Below are 24,952 nucleotides of genomic sequence, written 5' to 3'. Positions count from 1 at the left end.
TTAAGAGATCAGCCACTAAACTGTAAAATATATACAGAATGTTGCCTTCTTGAAAATCGTTGTTATTTTTATTGCACCTGCGTGGAGAAATCACCAAATATTTTCACGAAAAATAGAATTTATCCAATAGTCAACTAATACATGGAAAAATGTGTCCTGATACACAAAATAAAAATCGCAACTTGATCAGTTCTTAGTAGTATTCGATTAGTTCTTAGTAGTCTCTAAACTTAATTCCTCATAATGTTTTTGCCACTATACCCATTGCCAGTTTTTATGGGCTTATTTTCTGTGCAATCTAGGATTAGAGAAACTTGGTCCTAAAACTATACGCTTCATTGGTGAAACTGTGAAAAATATCTGATTACCAAGTATCTTGTCTATGTCTCCTGTCCGCTTTAAGCATTACTTTTGCTGTTTTGCTTGTTTGAAACATGCTTCTTTCTTGCATTATTTTGTAATTATCTGCAAACTTCTACTCATCTTTATAATTCCGCAGCTCCAAAACCACGTCATTACAAACCAGGGCAACCAGGGCATGCAGGAGATGATTTCTTAACTAAGTGAGTTGGTATTTTGGTTTATATATGAATTTGTAAGTTCTGAAATTCGTATTAGCATTTCAACAACTTTGTCTTTGAACCTGCAGATTTCAGAGGAGTGGCTAAGAACCTGAATAAAGTTGGGACCTACATCAAAGACACCGTGGGTGATATGATACAGCCTTACCGCAAGCGTCCCAAATAAACCATAGACCTGTCTCACCCTAATGACCGGGGAACGTCGGATCAATCACTTCCCCCGTACACCCGGCACAGCAGTAGCTTTCTGTTGGTTTCTGAAGCTCTAGAAAATTGAGAGAATTATTGTTAGGAAAATTGCCAATTGGAGCATGTTATCCACTAGCTGTTGGGGCTTTGATTTCACGTTTTCTCGTAGCCCCACTGCCTCGCCCCATTTGGGAGCGATTGTTGTTTCACTCCAGTAATGTACAGGATGTCATGTAATAAAACATTAAAACAGCCCCGTCCCGCCCCTCTTGAGAATACGTAATAGCGTAGTGCCAGTGAGGGTTCCAGTGATGTATTTTCTTGGAGCATTGCAGTATACGGGTACGTAGAGGATGTTCGAACGGGTTCGTATTCCGTTATTTCTCTGAACTCTTCATCAGATGATAATGGACCTTGACCTTCTGGCGTGCTTGTTTATTTATATATATTATTTTGTGCCTTTGCATTTTGCTACGCTGATTGTATGTTGTACTACTTGCACGCATGCATGTGCAAATTGTTCCTGGTCATACCAAGACCAAATTAGCTCTGAATAGAAACATGCAAAGCTACTCAAAGTCAGCTTATACATAATAAAGAGAGTCCACTGTCGTCGTTAGTTTGCACATTGCGCTTCTGCTGTCTCTATTCTCTCATAAATCTCAGCAACGCCAATACACCATGACGGAATGACCACCAACAAAGCGACCCAACCCTTGGGGTGCATCATCAATTCATCCATAGATGCAAAAATAATACATAGATCTCTTCCTCTTCCTTCCCCCCTGACACTCACCTACATGACTAACATAAATTTTTACCTCAAATCAGGAAAGAAACTTTATTATGATCCACATTGGATACAACCTCATATATTGGTTCTGAACCACCTAATTCTTTGAGATCCTCACCTCAAAACCTTAGTCATTACCGGTCTACGGTCCAAAGAGTGAAAGCACATTAAAAGAAAAATAAAGGCACGTGTGCCATTTTAAAAATCCAATAGAGTTTCAATAACTGGTTTCCAGTCTATATTATATACGCAATTGTACACGTAACATATAATAATAAAGTTACATTTACATATAAAAATTCTAACCCCATGGGTCTCTAGGTTCGGGGGTCTGACTTGTTCTTGTTCGCATCTTTCACGCTCGCCCCATCGTGGCCGTACGCTGCCTGCATCGTGGCCGTACACCCAGGCGTCCGTGCGCGTGGGTACCTCCTCATCCCTTCACCTCGCCGCCTGCCTTCGCCACCGTCTGATCCCTAATCCCCGTCTTCTCCGTCAGTCGGCCGCGACCGCGACCGCGACCGCCGATCCACCGCTCGCCGATACCCACGGGCTCTCTGAAAGATTACATTTCTTGTCTAGCTATCAATTTAGCCCACGAAAGCTGCCACAGCCGGCCCAGCCCACGGTATAACCCTAGCCCCTTGCCGCGTCCACATCCCAGTCGGCCACGTCCCAGCCGCACCGCACGCCGCCGCTGCTCGCGCCTCTCCTCTCCCGACAACAGCTCCACTGCCGCACCCGCACGGATCCTGCGTCTGCATCCATCCACCTCCGGCTCTCTGAAGGTGAGTCCAAACCCCCAGTCACAGTTCACATGGTTTGAATTCGGTAGCAGTGAATCAGGAGGTCTCGAGCTCTGTTTGGTGGGAAGGGCCACATGTTCTAGACGCGAATTTGCTCCGTGCCCATGGTCAGGACTAGGCGCATATCTGGCACTGTATTGTCTTGCTCTTTTCAACTGATGACAAGGTGAAGTTTAGCATTTTACGGGCCCCGTTTAGCATTTTTTTTTTGGGTGAAAACACTTGGCATTGGTTTCTCTCTCGGTTATTAGTACTGCGATGCGAGCTTGCACATTTGAATTAGTTATGATCGCCTATGCATTCCACCACTTTTTCTGTTTTTAACAATTAGTTTCTAAATTCTCGCCTGTTGGTTAAGTAGATGTTTCCTGTAAACGGTGCCTGCATTTGAGTTTCCTACCATGTTGTTCGCACTCCAGAGATTTTATTTACTGTGCAGAAGAGAGTTCTGTTCTCAGCCATTTCATTCTTTTATAATAAAAGATTTATCAGTAGTTTCAGATAGCTGTGATGTCAAGTATTACCAATACCAACCAAGCGTAACACAGTAGAATTTTCAAGTTTTCCACAGGATTGCAAATCGCAGTCTTTTTTTTTTTGTTTATTATGTTTTGGAAAATATAATCTTTAAGACACATTAGTGTTGGGTATTTTTAATCCCCCCTCCCAATTGAGTAGCTGATATTTTATTGCACGCTCTGAACTTCATGATGTCTTGCTGATTGTGCTCATTGGCTGGACTTGTTTGTGTAATGTTTCATTCATCTTATCATCATGCAGTGTTGTTGAGATAGACTGAGACTTCTTTCTTTGGGTTCTTGATCTCCTGACATGTTAAGCTGTATAGTAGGATCATGTTATTTTGCTCATCTACAATCATATCGAACTACTAATTGTTGTCATGGTCCTGCTACACCTGTCATGTTAGCTCTGAACTATCCATTATCTAGTTTGGATGACCAATCTGATGCACTTTTCGAGAGAAACTACTCACGTGACACGTTGGTATCTCTGCTAGGCACCATGTCGACCAAGTACAAGAAAAAGGAGCTCAAAGTTAATGACAACATCGTTGCAACGGTACTCCAAGGAACTCAGGGATGTGCAAACTTGGTGGCAATACACAATTTGGTCGCCATCAGATATAGTTCAACTGTTGGGAAGCCAGGCCCATGGACAGAAAGCTTTATCAAGTCCGTCCTCCATGACATGCTGCAGCTAAGCATTGATAAAGTGGTTGACATGCCAGACGCTGATGCAAAGGAAGCTAAAAAGGCCCTTGCTAATATTCGTACTCAGTTCTCTTTGCAACCATGCTTGAGTGCTCATTTGGATTTTGTGCAGAATGGGTCAACCTTGCTTTGTCAGCTTTTGAAGTTACCTCTGCTTCACGGGTGGGTGCTAAATCCGGAAGACAGTAGCTTTGATTTTCTCAGAGACTTTTCTCATAGTCAGTTGGTGGATCACTATACGGAAGGCAAAGGTGACCATGTGGAAGCCTGTAAAAGGTTATTGGATGATTCAAGCAGTCAATTGACTTCCTATGGGTTTCAGTCTTTGTCTGAGGAGCTATCTGACGATGGAGCAGCACTTCTTTTTTGCCGCAACAGATTAGATGTTATTCACAAACACAATGGTGCTCTATTTATATATGTAGCTGACCAGGCCATTTGCCAACAAATGCCTCAAGCGGTTTGGATGCTGTTTGAAGAGCGCCAAGAAAAAAACATTTACTTCACTGACCAGTATTCCCCTGTCAAAGGCCAACCGCACGAAGATAAGGCTAGGGAATGGTTTAGGGAATTTCTTGTGAACCAGAGAAAAGGCAACGAACCAAAAGAAGACAAGGGGAAGGAGAAAAATAAGTCATCTCAACAAAGGCAGTCCGATGATGCAGCTCCTGAAAGTTCTGAACCAAGTGAAGCTACTGGAAAACATGGAGAAGATAAGTCTTCAGATAAGATGTCCTCAGATGATAAAAGGGCAGAAGCAGTGGGCTCCCATCACAATGATGGTGGAGAAGTAGTGGTGTCTCATCAAGACAGCAAGGTGAAGAAGTCACCTCAACAAGCACAGTCTGTTGATGGGGCTGCTGAAAGTTCTGAATCTAGTGCAACCACTGGAATCTTTGATGGGGCTGCTGAAAGTTCTGAATCTAGTGCAACCACTGGAATCTTTGATGGGGCTGCTGAAAGTTCTGAATCTAGTGCAACCACTGGAATCTTAACTACTGGAAATGAAGCAGAAGTTAAGTCAGATAAGCCGACACCAGAGGATAATCAAAGAGCAGAAGCAGTGGGCTCTCATCACATGAACATTTCTGTAAGTCAAGATGGTGTGCCTAAGGGTGATGCTTCTGATTTCTTGAACTTTCTCAATGAGTAAGCTTCTAAACTTATTCCAGAAGTATTTGTTTTCTAGATTAGAGTTTTGTTGTTCTAGACTAGGGGTTCTATTCTAACACATTTCATTTTTGTAGGTTTAAAGACAATGGTTGCTCTGCGCATTACTTCGAAGGCACTGTGGCAGCCTTTGCTTCACAGAAGCCACTGTTTTATGTGCCATGCGATTTTATCATGGCATTTAATGAACCATTGGCACTGAAGATCCAAGACAACTATTCCGGGTAATAAGCCTGCTGCATCCCTTAAACATACTCCCTGTGTCCAGATTTGTTAGGCAATATCTATTGAGCACCGGTACCAAGGAGCCACTTAAAGTGACTATGTTGCCTATAGTCAAAGTGTTTAGTAGCTGATGTGCATGCTCTCATTAGGAATTCCCGGCAAGGATGATGAAGCAGCAGCCATAGAAGTATGGTGTGGTAACATGGATAGTTAATAGGGGTACTACTGACCAAAACAACAAATGTATGCATGGGGAAGTAAAATATGCCTAAGATTTGAAAATATGGCTAAGAATTCTGGAAGGAAGCAGTATTTGAGTAAATTGCATCATAGAGCTGTATTTTCATGATAGACTTAGCGTTATTGCTTATTTTTGTGATTATTTTTCCTAAATACAGGATTTATGAAGATCTGAGGAAAGCCGTTGTTTTCTATTTATCAAAGAAAGGAGTGCAATCCCCGGATGCTGTATTAAAAATACTTGGTCGTACTGAGGCTAAAAGGTAGCTTCTTGACTAAAGTGATAAATATGGTGATAAAAATGCTGGCCTGATGGTGTTGATGTTGCACACCTGAACTAGTCATTCTCATTCATCTGTCTGTGTCTTCTTCCTTTGTGTGGCTGGTGGATTCAGTGGCAAGAACACCTGTGTTTCTGATGTCATTCCTCCAGGGGCAAGAACTGATCCAGGGTGATAAGACGATTCTACGTGGAGAGATATAGGAAAGATGTTTCACGGTTCAGTATTGCTGAGAACAATTGTTTTGAGCTTTTTTTTTCTTTTTCGAGCAAAGCAATTCTTTTGAGCTGTAAATGTACTGTTAGAACTTAATAAATGAGATTAATTTTTTTTGAAGGGTACATGAGAGATTAATGAATATGAAGCTGATGGATTAGGCAAATTACCATGACAATACTAGATAAATAACACTATGTATGTGTACTATTTGAATTGAAGGTTCGAAGGTAAACAGCGTGCTGCTACCGTGACATGTTTGTGACGAGTCACTTTAGTTGCACTGCATTAGTTGAAGTCGCTGAAAAGAGGACGCGAAAGCAATATTCGAGAACAAGTTTATTTTTGCAAGGGTAAATCTGGAGATAAGACCAGAATAAGCCAAACACCAATTCAAACTAAGTTTCAATATTAATCAACTACTGAAGTATGTCACAAATAATTGACAGACAATTGGCGTTCTGGACAAGACCTGTAAAAAAATCGAACTTTGATTATAGTCAAAACTTTAGAACTTCTTTTGAAAATGAATTATAAACTATAACGTGAAACATAATAAATAAAGTCAAATCTGTCTTGAAAACTACTTCAGGAATTTCTCAAACTTAACATATCCTATAAATATTCTGATAGAAAATGGTGGTCAATGGCAGCTCAAACAATACAACAAAATGAAAAATTCAAGTATTCTTGACCAGAGATAAGTATACAGCGGGGGCAATAAAACAGAACCAGGTAGACACAAAGTGCACAGAGTATTTGCACAGCACAGCACTGATTTCACTAGTTCACAATCGGTAAAGCAACAAAAGATGTTGATATAATAATTGCTGTTACCGATCCGCTGGTAGCAACACTTAAATAAAGATATAGTATTAAAGAAAACAATGTCATCGTTGGAGCTGGCTGTACATTCCTTCTAGTTCTATGATGGAGTATGGAACTGTCAGGGATTACTCGTGGGGCCCATATGATGGCCCATCCACGAGTAATCCCTGACAAATTGGTCGTCACGTGTGTGTGTATGTGTGTTCTCCTACTACAAACAAGTCAGATAAAGAAAAATACACTCCACTTCTGACTAACTAATGTAATTTCAACCGTTTCATAAACTCAGCTTGACGACTGATCAGGGTATCCACATTCTAGATCAGTCGTCAGACACGACCAACCAATCAGTCCATGAAAACAGCAGCTTCAGTGCCATCCTCCCAATCCATCTTACTGCTCAACCGCACATCAATTATACATCAATTATGCATGCTTCGCCAACCCATCCTTCTGTACCCATGCACGAGATGCGATTCAACTACAAGGGCATTACTTGGCCCAGTCCTCGTCACTATCATCATCATCATCTGCAGCATTATCCTGTACCATTTGCAATTACATAGGTAAGTATGCATAGCCTTTGTGCTCAAAATATCAGGTATACATGATGTAGTAAAATGCACAGTTTCTTGTAAGGAAACTCGCTGCTAAAATGCTAAAGGTAACAAATAACACAATGCATATTTAAGTTCAGCTGATGCAAGCTAGCAATAAACCTGGGAGGAACTTGAGAGCTCTTCGATTTCATCTTCTTCCACCTGTAACACAATGAAATGGCCAAAGGTCCTCAATCAAATACACATTTATATAGAGAAAGCAAACAATGACCAACACTTGAAATTCATCTACTAAGGGCAAGCAACATAGAATTCCATAAAATGGTACCTTTTGTTTTTTATTTCCCCGAGTTCCACTAGCTGCATTCAGAAAACACACTGGTCAGTGTCCCCAGCCTATATAAATGAAACTGAAAGCTTATCTTGCAACAACCCTAGAGCTCTTCACTTGTACTAGCACACATCTTCCTAAATGAAACTGATGAGATGCCTTTGGATGCTTACACCAAATGCTAGCACACTAATGCCAGAAGATGTCTACTACAGAAGATGCATGTCACAACAGTGAGCCTACCCTTCTTGATCCCTGCTGGCTGTTTTGCCATTGGACTTGCTCGCTGTTTCTTAGCAGCAGCACCTAAAGATAAGTGACAATTACAAATTTAATTAAAAAAAGCTTTACAAATTTAATTAAAAAAGCTTCATTTCATAATGAATCGATTGATAAGGAACATAGAGAGGTGATAAAACACAACCTTTGGTTGCAGGGGGCCCTTTAGGACTCCTTGTAGATCTCTGGAACAGGAATAAGCATGTGATAATGAGTTAAATTTCTTGACAACAAATGTAAATAGACATGTTTAACACAGAAACATCCTTGTAGAATGTGGTATCGCTTCAGTGCAATTGAGTTAAGTTAAAGCTATGGACATACTGGTTGTCTGTTAGTGATAGATAGAGGGGAAACTATGAATAATTCTAATGTGAATCTTCCCTCCCAAGAATGCATATCTAGGTGGTTTTGCACTCTCACCTTTTTTTCTTCTGCCTTTTTAAACATGCTAGACAAAGTAGCCAGAACAAGAGGCTCCTTCTTGCTAGAAAGGGCCACTGTTGAAGAATCTGCAGGTTTGATGTCTTCGCTTTCAGTCTCATCCTTAATTTCTGGACTCTCCATCTCCTTCACGCATAGCAAGCAAAATAAGCCGCAGTGTGACAAAATTTTGACATTAAAATTTTTGAACCTATATATAGAAAACTAAAATTTCAGATGTACCTTATCATCCAAGTCCTCAGGTACCTCAGCAGTTTCATCATCATTGTCAGACGAATCACCTCCAGAAGATAAGTCTGTGTACCTATAAAGGCAGCAAGGAGGACTTTGTTAATTACTTGACTACACAGGCCAATGAAATGAGTAAACCAATTTACCTACGAAGCTCTCAGCAGCCAAAGAGAGTGTAAGGTTCTTACCTTTTCAGGGTTTTCCCTGCATTCCTAGCAGACTGTCTAACTGGTGTTCCACTCATAGTCTGTGTGTTATTCTCATCCTTATGATCTGAATCCTCAGAACCATCATCATCAGATGCAAACTTCGGGGAACGAGGTTCTGCGATTTCCTTTCCAGTTTTACTTCCAGTTGCTTCATCGATGGCAGCACCCGCACCACCTCTGAAATCACAGTCTGCTGCTGTGCCATCCTATCAGTTGAAAATGGAGAGGCATATATGATAGGCACATACAGAACTGAAAGCAGAAGACAACAAATGGGCTGGTTTGAAAAGAGCACAAACATTTTGGAATTCTTTTGGAAACTCAAGCTTGAGCTCTTCTGGATTATCTTCCTTTGTTCCAACCCACCATGCTTCAGAAAACACAATCTGCATATCCGATGAGCAGGCAGCATATCTGGTGAGATTTCAGTGGCTTGAAGCGAATTTGGCAGCATAGGAATTGCATTAATTGACAATTATATTATACATGTAAATCTAAGCAGTAAAAAAAAGGAGTTTTGCACAGATGCATTCAGCAATGAAGACGAGCAACTGAACATAGCTGAGAAGTGAAGTAATGCTGAAAACACTGACCAGACTCTCGAAGACGTCCTCACAGACGACGCCCTTGGCCGACCTGTTCATTTGCAGCGTGAGGTACTTGTTCTTGGGGTAAACGTGCGTCCCGAAGAGCTTCATCCTTCCCTGCAGGTGCAATGCAACCACCACTCATCCTCCTCAGAAAGGGAAAAAGAATCACATGTTTATCACATTCCCAGGTCAGGTCAGGTGGCCTGAATCCCGGAACTGGAAAGGTGGAAGCTTGGCGAGTCCCGACCCGACCCGGTACCTGTGGGAACTCGAGGTACAGCACGGGGTTCTTGGTCCCGAGGTCGGCGAGCTCCCCGACCCGGCCGCCCGAGGCTGCTGGCACGAGGAGGCCAGGGAAGGAGAAGAGGTAGCGGCTCTTCCGCTGGCCGCCGCGGCGCACGACGTCACGGCCCTGCAGGCGCGTGATGGCAGCCGCCGGCGCGAGCGGCGCCCGCGGCGCCGCCGGGTCGCCTCGCTGGAGCAGGCCGTTGGAGAAGGCGAGCGAGCGGAGGCGGCGGCGCTCGTCGGCCTCGGCGTCTGCGGGCGCGGCGGTGGAGGCCTTCTTGACCATCCCTCCCCCTCCCGTCCTCCGGTGTAGGTTTTTGGGCGGGGTTAGAAGTTTGAGCTGGGGATTGATTGGGGAGAGGAGAGTGATGAGATGGTCTAGAGATCGGAGCCGGGGTCGGAGCAAAGTTGGATTCGGGACGAGACGAAGACGAAGACGAAGACGTCACGGCCCACGGCCACGGAAAGCGGATTCCACTCAAGCCGCCTTCGACGCTGTAAAAACGGCATCTCTTTCTCTCAGTGTTTTACGGGCAGCGAGGCTGCTACTGCTATTGATTGAAGTATACTCTCGTGGTCTCGTGCAAGAACAAATGCAATTAGTAGCCAATTAACTGAACATGCAGAGAGATGCTAATGCACAACTGGTTGTTTCTACCGGGTCCAGCAACCGTTTTTTTGTCCGTCCGATCAGCAGCGCGAGCATCTCCGTCTCCCGCGGCCGCGGCGGCTGCCTCCACTCCCGCTCCCGCTCCTCCCCCGCCGTCCGCACGCGCCCTTTTGGCCCGCACCGCCTCAATCTGGCGTTGCTGTACACCAAGTTCTTGAACCATCAGCCTGCGGCGGCCGAGCGGGGCGCCGCCGCCACCGTGCCGGAATCGCTCGACACCTTGAGTGGGTCGTCGGATGACGTGAGCCCCGTCGTCGTCGTCCCACCGCGGGATCATCAGCCGTTCATGACGCAAGACGGCGGGTTTGCCGTGCTGTCACCGACGGCGAGTGCAGAGCCAAGCGCCGTCCCGCCACAGTGCCCCAACGACGCGTGTGCGGAGGCGCTTGAATCGAATTGGAGGTAGAAGAAGAGAATGGGTTCGATCTGCAATTTGTAATTTTTTCTCTGATATCTGTGAACAATCTGACATTTGTGAATAATTTGACATAATATTTCTCTGATATATGCAATCCACATAAATGATTTGTAAATTTTTCTAAAAATTTTGACATATATTTTTCTAAGATATGTAATTATCTCTAAATTACATTACTATGTCTAATAAATTATACTGCAGAGATCATTGTAAATATAGTAATAAGACGGTTAAATATAGCCATAAGACGGTGTAAGTGCATGAGTAAAAATCTAGTTGTTAGAAGGAGCTAAAATAATTAGTTATTGGCTAGAGAGACTCTATTATTATAGCTCCATTATTATAGCTTTGGTAATGACGAACATTTTACAAAGATGATGAACCATCCTTTGCATCTACCAAAGGAGCTCGCTCGCCGTCCTTGTCCTTTTCAGCTAGCTAAGGGCTAAGCTATAAGCTACTACTAATCCATCCCGATGGACACATGTCATACGTGTACAGCAACTCTGGGCATCATGCTCAATTTTCCGATATACCTACTGTACATATATAGTACTCCACTGCTCTGCTTAACGTCTTGAGGTTGAGGAATCCCAATCCCAGAAGAAAAGGTCTCGTCTTGACTCTTGAGGGTTCAGTTCAGATCCTCAGGGCCGGCACCGGCAGTGCGGAGGTGGTGCTCTGGCTCCGGCTCCGGCCGTCGGAAGAGGCAGAAGAGTCGACGCCGCCGTCTGTCTCCTCGGCGATGGGGTCGAGGCAGAGCGCGGCGGCGCGGCGCAGGAGCTGGCGCTGCCGGCGCACCACGTCCAGCGTCTCCGGCGGCGCGGGCTCGTCCGCGAACGCCAAGGCGAAGTCGGTGCGGGCGGCGGCGTTGCAGGCGGCGATCCTAGCGGCGGCCATGGCCCTTCCGATCCTCTGGAGGGACTGATTGGTGTTGGTTTGCTGAATATGGATATGGATGGATCGACTGAGTGACACACACAGCCTGCAGTTGCAGCGGCCGGCTGCTCCCTCCCTCCCTGTTGAATTGCTTTGCTTGCGACTTGCAGTTGCAGCGGCTGCTCCCTGGCGGCTGAATTCCACACCACTCGAAGATGTCTGCCTGTCCGACGATATAATCTAGCGGCCGGAGCCCTCTTATTTATAGACAGAAGAAGAAGAAAGAGGAGAGCAGCAAAGCAACAAGGCAAGAGGCAAAGGGAAGGGGAAGGAAAACGAGTTGGAGAAGCAAGGAAGGAGAAAGGAAACTTCTCAGGGATGTCGTGTCGCGCCATTTTGGGTTCGCACCACAACACCCCTTGCCTTTACCGCGTTTTCGTCAGCAGCTCTCTCCTCTTCCAGAAAATCTTCTTGAGGCTTCCCTTTCCTTGTTGCTTGGTGAGTGTGTCAACTGTCAGGTGCCATGTGTTGGCTTGCTGCTAAAGGCCGGCCGGCCAGTGATAGATATGGGCAGCGGAGGCCGTTGAAGCTAGCTACTTGTAAGTCTGTTGCATGTGTTGCCATTGCACACCACACGCTAGCTTGAGCTTCAACATCACCATGAGTCTTCCGTGTGTGGTTAATATTAATCTGTATCTTCTTTTGAGTCTTCGGTTCAGGTTACCATCTTATACATGTGTACACATATATACGCACTAATCGGCAACATGTGATAGATGTGCCAAAGATAGCTAGCGTATCTGATGGCAAAACACACAATGTGCCGAAGTCTAGATACACTGCCTAACTAGTAGTACAAACAACCAATCAGACTCGTAGTGGTTGTGAAGACTTAGGGCGTGCTTGGAAGATTTGCTCGGTTCAGCTCACCTTGCCTCGCCTAGACGACGTGCGCCACGAGACGCTTGCCAGACTGGGCGAGCCATTTTGGCTCTCTCAGGGCATAAAGGTTTTCCTTGCTGGCGCAGAAATCGAGGCAAGCAAAGCACACGAACCAAAACAGCTAGCAGTGTTTTTTTTTAGTTTCCAGCTGTCATTGTAAATTGAAAAGTGAGTCTTGTCTGAATTTTACTGTTTAGCTAAAGAAGAGTAGTGATTTTCATGGAGAAACTACTCTTAAGGATTACTGCCAAACAGCAGCCCATAGGTATGTATGCAGTATGTTTGTATGAATCCTGAGAAAATGAAGGGGGCGACTGAAAAGTTTGGTATACGTATTAAATGGGGGAGGGGGAGCGCCGGCCAGTTGAATTTGCCGCGTTTTGCTTTGTGGCTTGTGGGGGCCGTAAGACGTGGCTACGTGGCACCGTTTGTATGTATATGCGTCTTCCAACCATACATACATATAAAAAGATGTATATATTTCCATATTTATAGATTGGTTGGTTACTTTTTGAATTTTTTGATGACATGTGGTTGGCTCCTGGAGACCTGGACTGGACGTCGCCGTCCCCGTTCGCATTGCACGGCACCGCACGGTAGCACTAATAAGTCACTAACAGCCTAAAAAAAATTCAGCACAATACATCTCCAAATTAACGTATAAAAAATCTAAAATAAAAATAATATACTATTCTATTTAGATTCTTCACCATCTTCTTCTCTGATGCTTCTCTAGATGCTCTAGATGAGCTAACATCGAATACAGCCAGCCTTTATACCGAATCCAACGATCAACCTTAAAGTGTTGTTTGATTGACCATAAGTACATGTGTGCGTATATACTTGTACACATTTTATCACTCATGGATCCAAAAACACAATTTTTTTTGTTTCTATGATGGGAAATTAAATCCACGTCTGGTAATACTTATATATACAGAAAAAATACAAATTTTACACTACCCGCCTTAGAATATACTGAGTTTGTTCTAAATCAAAAACTATACCAAAGGCCTGTTTAGATGAGCTATGGTTAGTTGCTAGATGAGCTAGTTGAACACTTGGCTAAAAGAAATGAGTCCACCTATTAATTAGCCCGATACACTAGGGCTAATTTTAGCTAGCTAGCAATTAGCTCTTGTATCAAACATACCTGACAATGTTTTCAGAGAAGAGTACCATGTGAAAGATATAAATAAATTATAAAAATACATCAATGATATGCTAATTTGATAGCGTAAATATTATTTTTGTACTTCTATAAATTTGGTCAAACTTAGCTGCAAACTATAGTTTGCATCTGAGTCAATCTATCATGCATACTCCATTATTGCAAAGCAAATTATTTGCGGTCATAAATAGTAGCCGGCCCATTGCAAGGCAAATTATTTGCTTGCGTCTAGAAATTCTGACCGGTGACTATATATTTACCTACTCCTTCTGTCCTCGAAAGAATTAATTCTCAGTAACTTTTGGACAGATTAGCAAACAAGAGAAAAGACTATTTTACCCCTCATTAAACTGCTTGAACTTAATAGCTCTTCCAGTTCCGAGAATATTAATTGAACAATGTCGTTCTCTCCAATACAATATTAAATGTTGTTGTCCTGTACTCCGTAGTATCAACAAATTACGAGCTGCTGATAAACGATCGTGGATTATTTACTGCTGGTTGGTTTGATGTGAGAGAAAAACACTGTTCCCGACTGAAAATTTACGATCATTTACAAGCAAGCGAACAGGCCAAGCCCATGGAGATGAACTAACTTCCGGAGACGGGAGGCCGTGTTAAATGTGACCCAGAATACGGGGGATTAGAGAGGGACGACAACAGTAGAAATCGATTCTTCGGTGGATAAATTTTGAGCTAGAAATTGATTCTTTCACGACAGAGGAAGTAGACTAGAAAACAAACTGAAAAAACGAACTCCGCAATTATTATCTCTTCTCTACGTCTTCTTACCTTATCTTATCTTATCTTATCTTTTATTTTTTACATTAAAAAATACGGAACGCTTTCGGCGTCCAACCAAATCTCGTGTGCTCCACCGCGCTCGCATCGCCCCTACGTACGTCAGACCGTGTCTCTGTTATAAAACTAGTCTATTTGTACGTGAGCTTTTATTAAACTCTTATGCTTTGGTAGGACTATATATGCGGAAGCTCTATGTTGTAATTATCAATATTAAGAGGAATAAAAAATAGTCGTGTCTACTTGTTCTTCTACCTTCATCTCCTATGTTAATCATGATAGACGGAGAGAGAAAGGTCTGAACTGCTGGCGATATGTTTTACAACACGTTATCAGCACGACAAATTCTTCGTCGACATCGCCGTTGAAGCCGTTGCCGATCTTTGACGCCGACTCTTGTGCCGACGTCCCTGCCGCGACGACGTCGACATCTGGCGTTACTAGCGGAACGGATTCGCTACCTCTACCTGCATCTAGTCTGCACTACATCGACATGCACCATCGTCGTCAAACAATCTGTTCTACGACAATGTCAAACGCTCTACGCGGTATGTATCTACTAACCACTGCCCTACGCAACAAGTGAAGTAGATCAATTGGCATCAATGTTTGAAGGTACAAATTATATACACCATGTAGTAGATTAATCCATGCTCGCCATCTGCACGGGTAAAACCTTGTTTTTCAAATCTACTACAAAAAGCCGACTCGATGAATCGGATCGGAGAACATGATAAACTGTGGAATAGTTTATACGCTGCATGCCTGCATTACCTGAACATGCATACTAGCAGTAGCACACAGCACCATGCCAATGTCTACGACTTGCACGTCGCCGAATGCCAGCAGAACTACAGACTAGCAGTCAGTACTTATTCTTACGTTAATACGCAAGAAGAAAACAAAGTAGCATGCATATACGTATATGATTTTTGTGCATGCAAGCACACCACGGAGTATGGACGGATACACATCTGCCGCATTGGCAATCTGAACGTACACTCCATCGCTCTGTTCGCTTGTGCTTGTTTGGCTGATAAACCATGGCTGAAAGTATACCGTTGTTGGCTAAAAAAGTATGGCTTATAAACTCACATGTATCAGTGCGATTGCATTGGTGGTGGGTTTGATACGCAATCAGTACCATTGGATCCGGCTGCCCTGCATTGGCGCCGGCTTGTCCTCGAGTTTTCAGGATTAGGCAACAACATATATGAGCTCGGACAGAATCCGAGTTGCAGTCCTATGCATGGTCCCAAACCGAAGATTTTATTCCAACCCGATGCTATACTATATAACGACACTGCTAAGTATTAATGCATGGATAGTATGTTGATGCATCCATAAATAGTACCACGCACGTGCCATTGCATGGATTTCATCGGCGCCGCTGCCAGAGTAGGCCGTAGCTGCGCTTGCAGTTGCATGTGTGCATGTTTGCGCTTGAACGCGGCACACCAGCATGGCTGCACCCATCGGTCTATGGTTTCTCCAACTATTGTTGCCGGCACACCTGTGTGAGCTCGCAGCCGCACAGCAAATTATATTCAAGTCCCATAGCTCCTCTTATCTGAATGTTTAATGGAGGATCAACATTTAACTTTGCAATTGTATTCCTCTGCGAACTTGTAGTTTCTAGCAGATTTGTATGTTCAGTATTAACAGATTTTTTTTATACATTGACAATATTTATTTTATGTCCATGTATATATGACATGTGTTGATATTTTTATGCTCTTTTGAATGCATTTATTTATCACACATTATGAATATACCATGTAATTGCAAGAATAATTTTTTGAATAATTATATTCGAGACATGGTATAAGGTATATGAGCTCTCTAAATCCTGCAGATTTTAGACTTATCACCTTTGAGAGGCTCATATTTAGTTTTCCTAGCATAATGAATTTTTGGGATGAACGAATGATTGGTGTTAATTCTAAAATTTTGCATGTACCATGATTAGATCCTGAAAAATGCTACGATGCTTCTAGGAATATTTTGAATAACCGTCCACTACCTTTTTGCACCTAGCTACTTGTTTACATGTAGTAAACTTATATGCACATGATCCAATTATGTTAATATATGCATGCCTCAGAAGAAGAAATTTTCTGGAATTACTCTGAATAGTAGAATTATTTGTTATGGTCATTATTAAATCCATGTAGGATATTTTGCTACCACTGAAGTGCAGTGAACTCAGGATATATATATTTCCTGATTACTCTCTAGAATGAGTATATGGCCGAGAGAAATAACAAATGCATTGTGTGCATTGTGGGACTCACTGCATGAGAAAAATCGTAAATTATGATTACATAATATCATCTTGCATTGAAAGTCGAATTTTCAACCTTGTATGCCTATAGATTTAGGTATAATGCTGCTCTATAAACAAAAGCTTGAAGCTTTATATTAAATGTCTAGAAGACAAGATGGTAAATAAGATTTTATCAAGTGTATATTCTCGAAGAAATGTCTCTTGTGTATAGAATATCAAAGAGTAATGTAATACGTGAAGTATTTGAATTTACCATCAGAAATTACTCAAATAGAAATTGAGTTATAATTTTTAGACAGCTTTATAAACCAGGATATTGTCAGTTGCAGTAGCTTTGACTAAGTGGCTTGCATATGTTACACCCCTTGAAGGCTTGTGACCGTATATCATAACTATTGAATAAAGCATGAAGCTACCGTATGTTATGTATAGAAATTAAGACATGCGAGAATGGATATTATTTATAATATTTAAGGGTTTTTCTTGAAGAACTTAAATCATGTGCTTATAGATTTGTTGTCTTTTAATTACTATCCTAAAGTATTGGTAGTAGTGGTGGTGTTGCTTCAAGTTTTAGTTCCCGTTGAATTAAGTGGTTCTTGTATACTCATAGAAGAGTTCATGGTTAATTATTAGCTTGAAGACTAATATGAAATATTTAATATTCTTAGTTGCAATTCTTACTTGAAGTAATATATGTTAACTTCTCATGGAACAAATTAAACTTATATGTTTCACATATAAACAATTGCTGATTTTTGCCTATCTAAATAAGTTTTGCATTAATTTTATCCACAATGAAGCCTCAGTTAACCATGAATTTTATAGTTCTTTGTGCACTACTACCATGTAGGTAGAAGCGGAATTGAATTTTCTAGAAGTATATGAACAATTAGACTATACTGGCATATTAACTGATCTTAAAAGGATCAATTTATCCAAGAAATAGTATAATCCTAAAAACTAAGTATTTAATACTTTAGCCCATAAACTGTCCTACCCTGAATATTTTGGTGTACACTAAATAGTACACGGATATGTGAATTTCATGCCAGAACCAATGGATACTAGAAGTATGATTAGATTCTATGGAACATTAGAAATAATTATTCATAGATGATGCATGAAGCACATTACTACTTAAAGTAATTATGGTATGAAAAGGGGAGGAATTTTGGATAAAGACATAAGAAAATACGGGTAATATATATTTAATAGGCATAGCCTTCCTGAATCTCTCTTTAAGTGCATGTATCAGGACTTCAAGTTCTAGTCGCATCCCTTCCGGTCGAATTAACTTTCTCTATATTTCACTTATTGCAAGGAAGCTTGTAGCTTTGCATTGTGTTGTTATCTATTACATTAGATTGAATTCTAACATTCCACATTACACATGAATGTGTATCACTATGTTGTGCTCTCGTTGAGCTGCAACTATCTCCCCTTCTACATAAATATTAGCATGGAAGCTATATTTGTAGCTTGTAGCTACTATTTTTCCCTCGTAATCAAATTGGCTAGCTAGCATGTTATGTCAAAATAATTTTTATTGAAGTAATGAATATGTTGCTTTCTAATGCATTGTATGCATAAGCAATACGATTGATCTAAGGTCAAGCAGCCAGAGATGTGGGGGAGAGTTAATATGAAATTAGCTCAATGGAGACTAACCCTATTGATGGGATGAATAATTATGGAATTAAGATGGTAGATAACACACTTATGATGATTTGAGATTTATGTAGAAAAGGCATTTGGGGATTTTTGTATTAATGTCAATTAGAATATTCTAGAAGAAATTTCATGTGAATATGAATGTTGCGTTATATATTTGAAGTATATGGTCCAATTTTTATGTATGAGTACTTGAATTAATTTCTTGGGCTAAACAATAAAGAAGCTAGATAATGAAATAGTTTTCTAAACTATGATATGTGCAAATCAGGGGGAGAACATCCCTGAGTTTGCAAGAATACTGAACATTCTTAAGTGCACTTTATGTATTCTAGCTCGCTGCATTTACTGTATAATAACCCCTGTATTTAAATGTGTGCATGAATATTTCCCATAAAATTTTATTTTATTATAGCATACATAAATGGGCCTCCGCTTGTAGTCAGAGATATATGAATTTGAATTATTTTAAGCCCATGATAGGGGATATCTTTCAAAGTATGCTATTAAAGATCTAATATTGGCATTAGGGGGAGAGAAAGCCTATTATTTTGAATGCCAAATATTATTTCCATGGAAGAAAAATGATCTTAAGAGAAAAAATATTCCTTGAAGCTTGAAGCAGGTATAATATCATGCACTAAATCAAACAATAGTTTGACTAATGCTCTTGTGAAGTATGAAGCGGAGCATATGCCATATTTTAAAAATGAGAGGAGTAACTTTAAGTTATAAACTAGAAGTTGTGTTTACTAATAGTAAACTAAATGTTGTATACTATACTATAAAGCTAAAATCTACGGGGGTGTCTGTCGGTTCTAGTTTAGTGTATACTTGTTAAATAAAATAAGAACAAACTCCTCCATTCTCATGAAGAGAACGCCTCATGAAGAAGGCTAAGCACCTCATGAAGATGAAATCCAACACACTAAGCGTGTGCATCATTAGTGTTGGTATGCAGAACAGAAATCATCTCTTGTTTAGGAAATGACAAAGAGTTAGAATAATCTCACTATTGTGAGAATATTGGGAGAAAATAATAGTTGTCGACAACGCTACCTTTATAATTGCAAATGTTTCTCTTATGAGAACCCGGATCCGAAAAATAAAGTCCATGGCAAAGTCGCTTGCAGCGATTATATCGGGTCAATGAAGAAAGCAATTGAGGGTAAATCTCCTACTAAGAAGAAATAAATGTTCTGCTATATCTCTAACAAATGAATTGAATGATTATGAAATATGTAGTTAATAAGTAGATTATGAAAATCCATATAATTCCTGAAGAATACAAATTGCAACATATGAAAATTAAATCTCATACAAGTATTAAGAAGTCTAAGATAGAATATATTCATAAATGAATATTGAAGTCTCAAGAAGAGCTATCCTAGAAGGAATAGAGTCATCGAATGACTTTGTAGTGAATAACACTATCTCATTGTGTATATCACATAATATTTTCTCATGTAGTAGAGAATAAATCTCATAGAAGAGAAATGTTATTCACCGAAAATAAGAACATCCTTGAAGGAGTTAATCCAAGAATTATTTACCAGTCAATTCTTGAATAAACACCATTAATCTGTGAAGTGAATATAGACCCGAGAGAAATAAAGTGAGGAATCTTAAACACTAATGAAGATGTCATACAAACACTCAGAAAGTGTATATTGTAAAGCTAGCAATGAAGTGTTGATATCCTCTAAATACCATAGAAGGTATAAGAATAATGGTGACTTTGACAATTGAATTATCCCCTAAATGCCAAATGCAAGACTGAATTTATTAATTAGTGGTACAATAAAAAACCCGAAGATTTATAGAATAAATAATTCAAAAATCTAATAAGAAAGAATTATAAGTATTCAAACTCTAGTATAAGTTTGATACACTATCTAGAAGATATAGAATATTATAACTTATTTACCCCCATAATCCTCTAAAAGGATTTATCACCCTGAAGGATAAAATTTATTTGTTTTGCACAACTAATAAGTGGTCATTATGCATGAAGCATATTGCTCTTGTTTATACTTGTCGGTGTTTCGTACAAGCACCGGCAAGTAAATTTATAGTGATGCGCGTTAGGCTCGGATGATGCGCTAAATGACACAAGATTTATACTGGTTTGGGCTGAATGTCCCTACGTCCAGTTTGTTGCTGCTCGTGTTATTAGCACCGAAAATAGTTCGTAGTAGGGGTACAAACGATCGAGAGAGGGACTGCTCCCAAGTCTCTGATGAAAGGGTCAAAAGGAGGCCAAGAGCTTGGTTGCAGCTTGACTGTGTGTGTTGTGTGTTGTGCCGTCAAAAGTCGGTCCCCTTGTTGGAGGAAGCGCATCCTCTTTTATAGATGAAGAGGACGACTTTACAAGTGTGAGGGCTAGGATGCGTACTCTACCTAGCCTTGTGGCTCACGTCTACCCAGCCTGGTTTCCCATTTTGATGGGTGCAAAAGGATGATAAGCGCCTACAATACTGTCGATGTCTCTATAGAATGTCAGGATAGTTACAGAGCACTGCCCCTCGCAGGGTATGGACTGTAGTATAGTGGCTTTGACTTATGAGCCTTACCTAGTCTTGCTCCGCATGCCTTCTGGTTCCTATGAATCTTTGTTGGAGGGACGTGGGGTCGGGGTCTGGAGTAGCGCTGTGGGCAAGGTCTTCCGATCGGAGAGGGCATCCGGAGGCTGAAGCGTGTGCTCCGATCCGGTGAACCCGAGGGGCCAGGAAGCGGGCGCCGCTCCCTTGGGACCATAACGTGGTGATGGCATATCCGTCATTTATGGAGATCACAAATCCTTTTCTAGAGCGTAGTGGTTGTCGTCTATCTTCATCGGGTTCCGTATCCTAGAGCTGAAGGCAGTGCCTACAACTCTACAGGGTGAAGAGCATGCACCTGCAATACTTTTCAGGCTCTGCTACGCCTAGAAGGGTCTAAAGCACCTGTCCTATCGTTCTCTGGCAGTACCTTTCCTGTCGAGTCGCAGGGTATGGTCCTTGAAGCCGTTGTTTGACCCAAACATCCTGTCTTGCCCTGTACCCATCATCATGAGGGAACGGGAAGAAGTTGTCAGGTAAGATGAAACCAGTCTTTAGACATCGAGTGGGGCGAGGTTCGTCCTCGGTCGTTGGGCGAGGTGGAGACTAGTCCTTATCCCTTGGGCGAGACCGAGCCCGCCCCTCGGGGGTCCGGCGAGGTGAAGTCTATCCCTCAGCCGTCGAGCGAGGCAGAGACTAGCCCTTAGCCCTCGGGCGAAGCGAAGCTATCCCAAAGGCGTCGGGTGAGGCTGAGACTAGCCCTTAGCCCTCGGGCGAGGCGGAGCTATCCCAAAGGCGTTGGGCGAGGCTGAGACTAGCCCTTAGCCCTCGGGCGAGGAGGAGCTGTCCCAAAGGCGTCGGGCGAGGCGGAACCAAACTCCCGTCATTCGGGCAAGGAACGTAGCGGCGCCCTTGTCCGTCCAGAAGTTTTTAACGTTCGATGGTTATTGGTTCTATCTTCTGGGGTACCCCGGTATTAGGTCCCCGACAGTAGCCCCCGAGCCTCCGGGTGATTCAGATAGAATCGCCTGGGGGTGTTTTCGATTTCGTCGGAGTTACTTTGCTAAAGGGTGCGCGCGAGCGCACCCGATGGGTGTAGCCCCCGAGCCCCTGGGTGATTTGAGTAGAGTCGCCCGGGGGGTAGTATCGGACCCTTCATGGGTAAGGCTGAAAGACTTGGTTTTTCGTCAACTGGATATTTTTAAGGGAATCGTGGTATTTCGTTCGCGGGAATTTTATTCAGTGTCGGCCCGGCTGGGACCCGACTGCGGATCAAGGCCCTGGTGATGCTTGCGTCCTTGAGTCCTAGTAGTTTGCGGGCCTATCCCTCGTTGGGATGACCCTTTGGCTCTGGGACCCAAGGTGGGCCGACCTCCGGTCGTTATGGGCCCAGACGGGTTTAGTGAAGAGATTTTTCTGGTCCACGTCCCCTCTGTGGGAAAAGAGTCCGGTCGCTTCGGGAAAGCGAACCGCCCGGCGCGATTTTGGTGGGAGAGGATAGGGATTGTGGGCGCGTGTCCCGCGATGCGACGCGACGCGACGGTGCGCATGGCCGGCCCGGAGATCGAGGCGGATGGTTGCCCTTCTCGCATCCGTCGCCACTATAAAATCATGGGGTTCGCCCCCAGGGTTTCGTACGTCGCTTCCTCGCCTTCGCATCCACAGCTTTCGCCACCAATCACCTTAGCTTCCCACGCCAAGACTGCTGCCGCCGTTAGGTTTGCATCCACGTTTACCGCCGCCATCGAGCTCGCGTCTGCGCCGCTGCCCTCGTTGAGTTCGCACCCACCTTCCCCCTGGCGTTTCGATGGAGCTGTGGGGTAGATCTGGCATTACTTCTCGGCGTTTGGAGGGCCTCGTCCGCCATGGCCTCCTCCGCCCACTGTCCGTCGTCAGGGAGTGGCTGCTGCCCGGTGATGAGAGTGAGCCAGCGCCGCCCGAAGGGTACGTCGTGTCTTTTGCCATCTTTCATGAGCGGGGATTTGCCGTACCCACACAGAGATTTCTTTGGGGGTTGTTGGATTATTAGTGGAGTTGCAGCATCTTACCCCCAATGGTGTCCAACATATGGCGGCGTTTGTTGCCCTGTGTGAGGGTTTCCTAGGGATCGATCCCCACTTCGATTTGTGGTGGCACTTTTTCACCGTCAGTTTGTCGAAGAGGAAGATCAGGGGGAAGGATGTGAGCGTGCCGATGGGATGTGCCAGCATTCATCTACACCCCACCCAGTCGAGGGACTACCCGCTGATGCGTCTGTCATCCTCAAATAAGGGGTGGCACTCGCAGTGGTTTTACGTCAGGGATGACCTGAGTGCCACATTACCGAAGTACTCTGGGCGCCTTATCGACAAGGCCCCAGAGTCGTGACAGTGGGGCTGTCCGACTCCGGAGAAGAAACACCTTGCCGACCTTCTCGCCGCCATTCATGCTCTGAAGGTCTGGGGCGTGAAGGGGTCGGGGATCATTGGTGCCTACCATGCGAGGAGGGTGGCGCCGCTAATGGCGCGCGCGCTTCTGAAGGGTCGAGATGGCGGACTAGAGGGGGGGTGAATAGTCTTTTCTAAAATTAATCGTGTCGGCTAACCGATATAAATGCAGAATAAAAACAATCGGTCTAGCCAAGACTACACCCCTCTATATATGTTTCCTAGCACCTTGCAAAGATACTAATTATGCAACTAAGGTGCCGGGCTAGCTAGAGCTCTCCTAAACAATTCTAGGAGCAAGGTCACACAAACCTATGCCACTAGTACTTTAAGCAACAAGGGAGCTCCTACACATGCTAGTAAGCAAAAGCACAAAGCCAACTAAGCTCACTAGCAAAGCTCAATAACAAGGCAACCAATGCCTAATTAGAGAGCGCAAATACTTAGCTACACAAGCTAGAAGGTAACTAGTGAGCTACACAAGCTAACTAATTACAAGAGCAACTACACAAGCACAAAGTATGTGAAAGTAATTACAAGCTTGTGTAAGGGGGTTGCAAACCAACGGGAAGAACAAAGTTGACACGATGATTTTTCTCCCGAGGTTCACGTGTTTGCCAACACGCTAGTCCCCGTTGAGACAAGCTTCAAGGTTGCCGCCGGTCCTCTTGCTAGTGGTGACTCACAAGTCACACTCTCCCACGTGGAGTGCTTACCACAAGCTCTAGCACTTGACCCGGCCGGACCACTTGTCGCCCTTCGCGTCTCGCTTTACTAGAGTTGCTCTTCGCGGCTCCCGCGGGGCGAGCACAATGCCCCTCACAAGCACTTCTCCGGAGCGCCGCACAAGCTTCTTGCGCGCTTCGACGGAGACCACCACCAAGCCGTCTAGGAGGTGGCAACCTCCAAGAGTAACAAGCACCACCGGCTTGCAACTCGATCACCTAGTGCCACTCGATGCAACCTCACGATGCAATCGCACTAGAATCGCTCACTCACACAATCGAATGATCACTATCAAGTATATGTGTGATGGAGGGCTCCCAAGCACTCACAAGCATGGACACTAAGTCCCTTGAGGTGCTCAGCACCAGCCATGGCCGAAGGCCACTTCTATTTATAGCCCCAAGGGCTAAACTAGCCGTTACCCCTTCACTGGGCAACGGTCAGGCCGACCGGACGCTCCGGTCGTGTTGACCGGACGCTGGACCTCAGCGTCCGGTCGCCCACAGACGATCACGTGTCCCGATTCCAACGGTCACTTGACCTGACCGGACGCAGCAGCTTCAACTGACCGGACGCTGGACCTCAGTGTCCGGTCGTTTCCAGTAAGCTCCCGAGCATGACCGGACGCGTCCGGTCGAACGCGATCGGACGCAGCACCAGCGTCCGGTCACTCTCCAGCTACTGCTACACTCCACGTCAGTACGACCGGACGTAGCCTGCCAGCGTCCGGTGCATTCAGATCCAGCGTCCGGTCAGTTGACCGACGCCAGCATCTTTGCGACCAACTCGTTTTCACTTCTAACTTCTTCACCCTTGCTCCAATGAGCTAACCACCAAGAATTTGCATCCGGCGCAGTAGAAAGTAGGCATTCCATTTTCCCGAAAGCGCCGAATCCCGCCTCGCAAGCTCGGCGGGAGGGAGAGAGGG

The 24,952-nt window shown here is 43.6% G+C and overlaps 3 protein-coding genes across 5 annotated transcripts; 1 reads left to right on the top strand and 2 right to left on the bottom strand.

The window, feature by feature from the left end:
• Nucleotides 1-2,088: 2,088 nt before the first annotated feature.
• LOC136520973 (uncharacterized) lies at nucleotides 2,089-5,912 on the top strand. Of its 2 annotated transcripts, none has more exons than XM_066514687.1 (5): nucleotides 2,089-2,351; nucleotides 3,388-4,750; nucleotides 4,849-4,995; nucleotides 5,395-5,499; nucleotides 5,632-5,912. In XM_066514687.1, exons 2-5 carry the CDS (start codon nucleotides 3,393-3,395, stop codon nucleotides 5,690-5,692), a joined length of 1,671 nt encoding a protein of 556 aa, XP_066370784.1. In that variant the 5' UTR covers nucleotides 2,089-2,351; nucleotides 3,388-3,392; the 3' UTR covers nucleotides 5,693-5,912. The 2 variants fall into 2 exon arrangements, with proteins under 2 accessions (XP_066370784.1, XP_066370785.1); XM_066514688.1 differs by having other exon boundaries at nucleotides 2,089-2,535.
• A 444-nt stretch (nucleotides 5,913-6,356) lies between these two features.
• Nucleotides 6,357-10,617, bottom strand: LOC136520656 (DNA-binding protein RHL1-like). Of its 2 annotated transcripts, XM_066514256.1 has the most exons (11): nucleotides 9,465-10,613; nucleotides 9,209-9,319; nucleotides 8,915-9,001; nucleotides 8,595-8,821; nucleotides 8,398-8,479; nucleotides 8,155-8,301; nucleotides 7,877-7,916; nucleotides 7,696-7,758; nucleotides 7,450-7,481; nucleotides 7,281-7,322; nucleotides 6,357-7,104 (listed from the first exon to the last, which is right to left on the bottom strand). In XM_066514256.1, exons 1-11 carry the CDS (start codon nucleotides 9,774-9,776, stop codon nucleotides 7,054-7,056), a joined length of 1,194 nt encoding a protein of 397 aa, XP_066370353.1. In that variant the 5' UTR covers nucleotides 9,777-10,613; the 3' UTR covers nucleotides 6,357-7,053. The 2 variants fall into 2 exon arrangements, 1 of the variants encoding a protein (XP_066370353.1); XR_010775309.1 differs by lacking the exon at nucleotides 6,357-7,104 and having other exon boundaries at nucleotides 7,877-7,918; nucleotides 8,156-8,301; nucleotides 9,465-10,617.
• Nucleotides 10,618-10,874: 257 nt separating this feature from the next.
• LOC136521803 (uncharacterized) lies at nucleotides 10,875-11,851 on the bottom strand. Its single transcript, XM_066515570.1, has one exon. It carries the CDS (start codon nucleotides 11,476-11,478, stop codon nucleotides 11,218-11,220), a length of 261 nt encoding a protein of 86 aa, XP_066371667.1. The 5' UTR covers nucleotides 11,479-11,851; the 3' UTR covers nucleotides 10,875-11,217.
• Nucleotides 11,852-24,952: the final 13,101 nt, after the last annotated feature.

The sequence above is a fragment of the Miscanthus floridulus genome, chromosome 18 (assembly GCF_019320115.1).
Source record: "Miscanthus floridulus cultivar M001 chromosome 18, ASM1932011v1, whole genome shotgun sequence".
Taxonomy (NCBI): domain Eukaryota; kingdom Viridiplantae; phylum Streptophyta; class Magnoliopsida; order Poales; family Poaceae; genus Miscanthus; species Miscanthus floridulus.
Note: the sequence above shows the minus strand (reverse complement) of the source record. Positions and strands in the feature narration are given on the sequence as shown.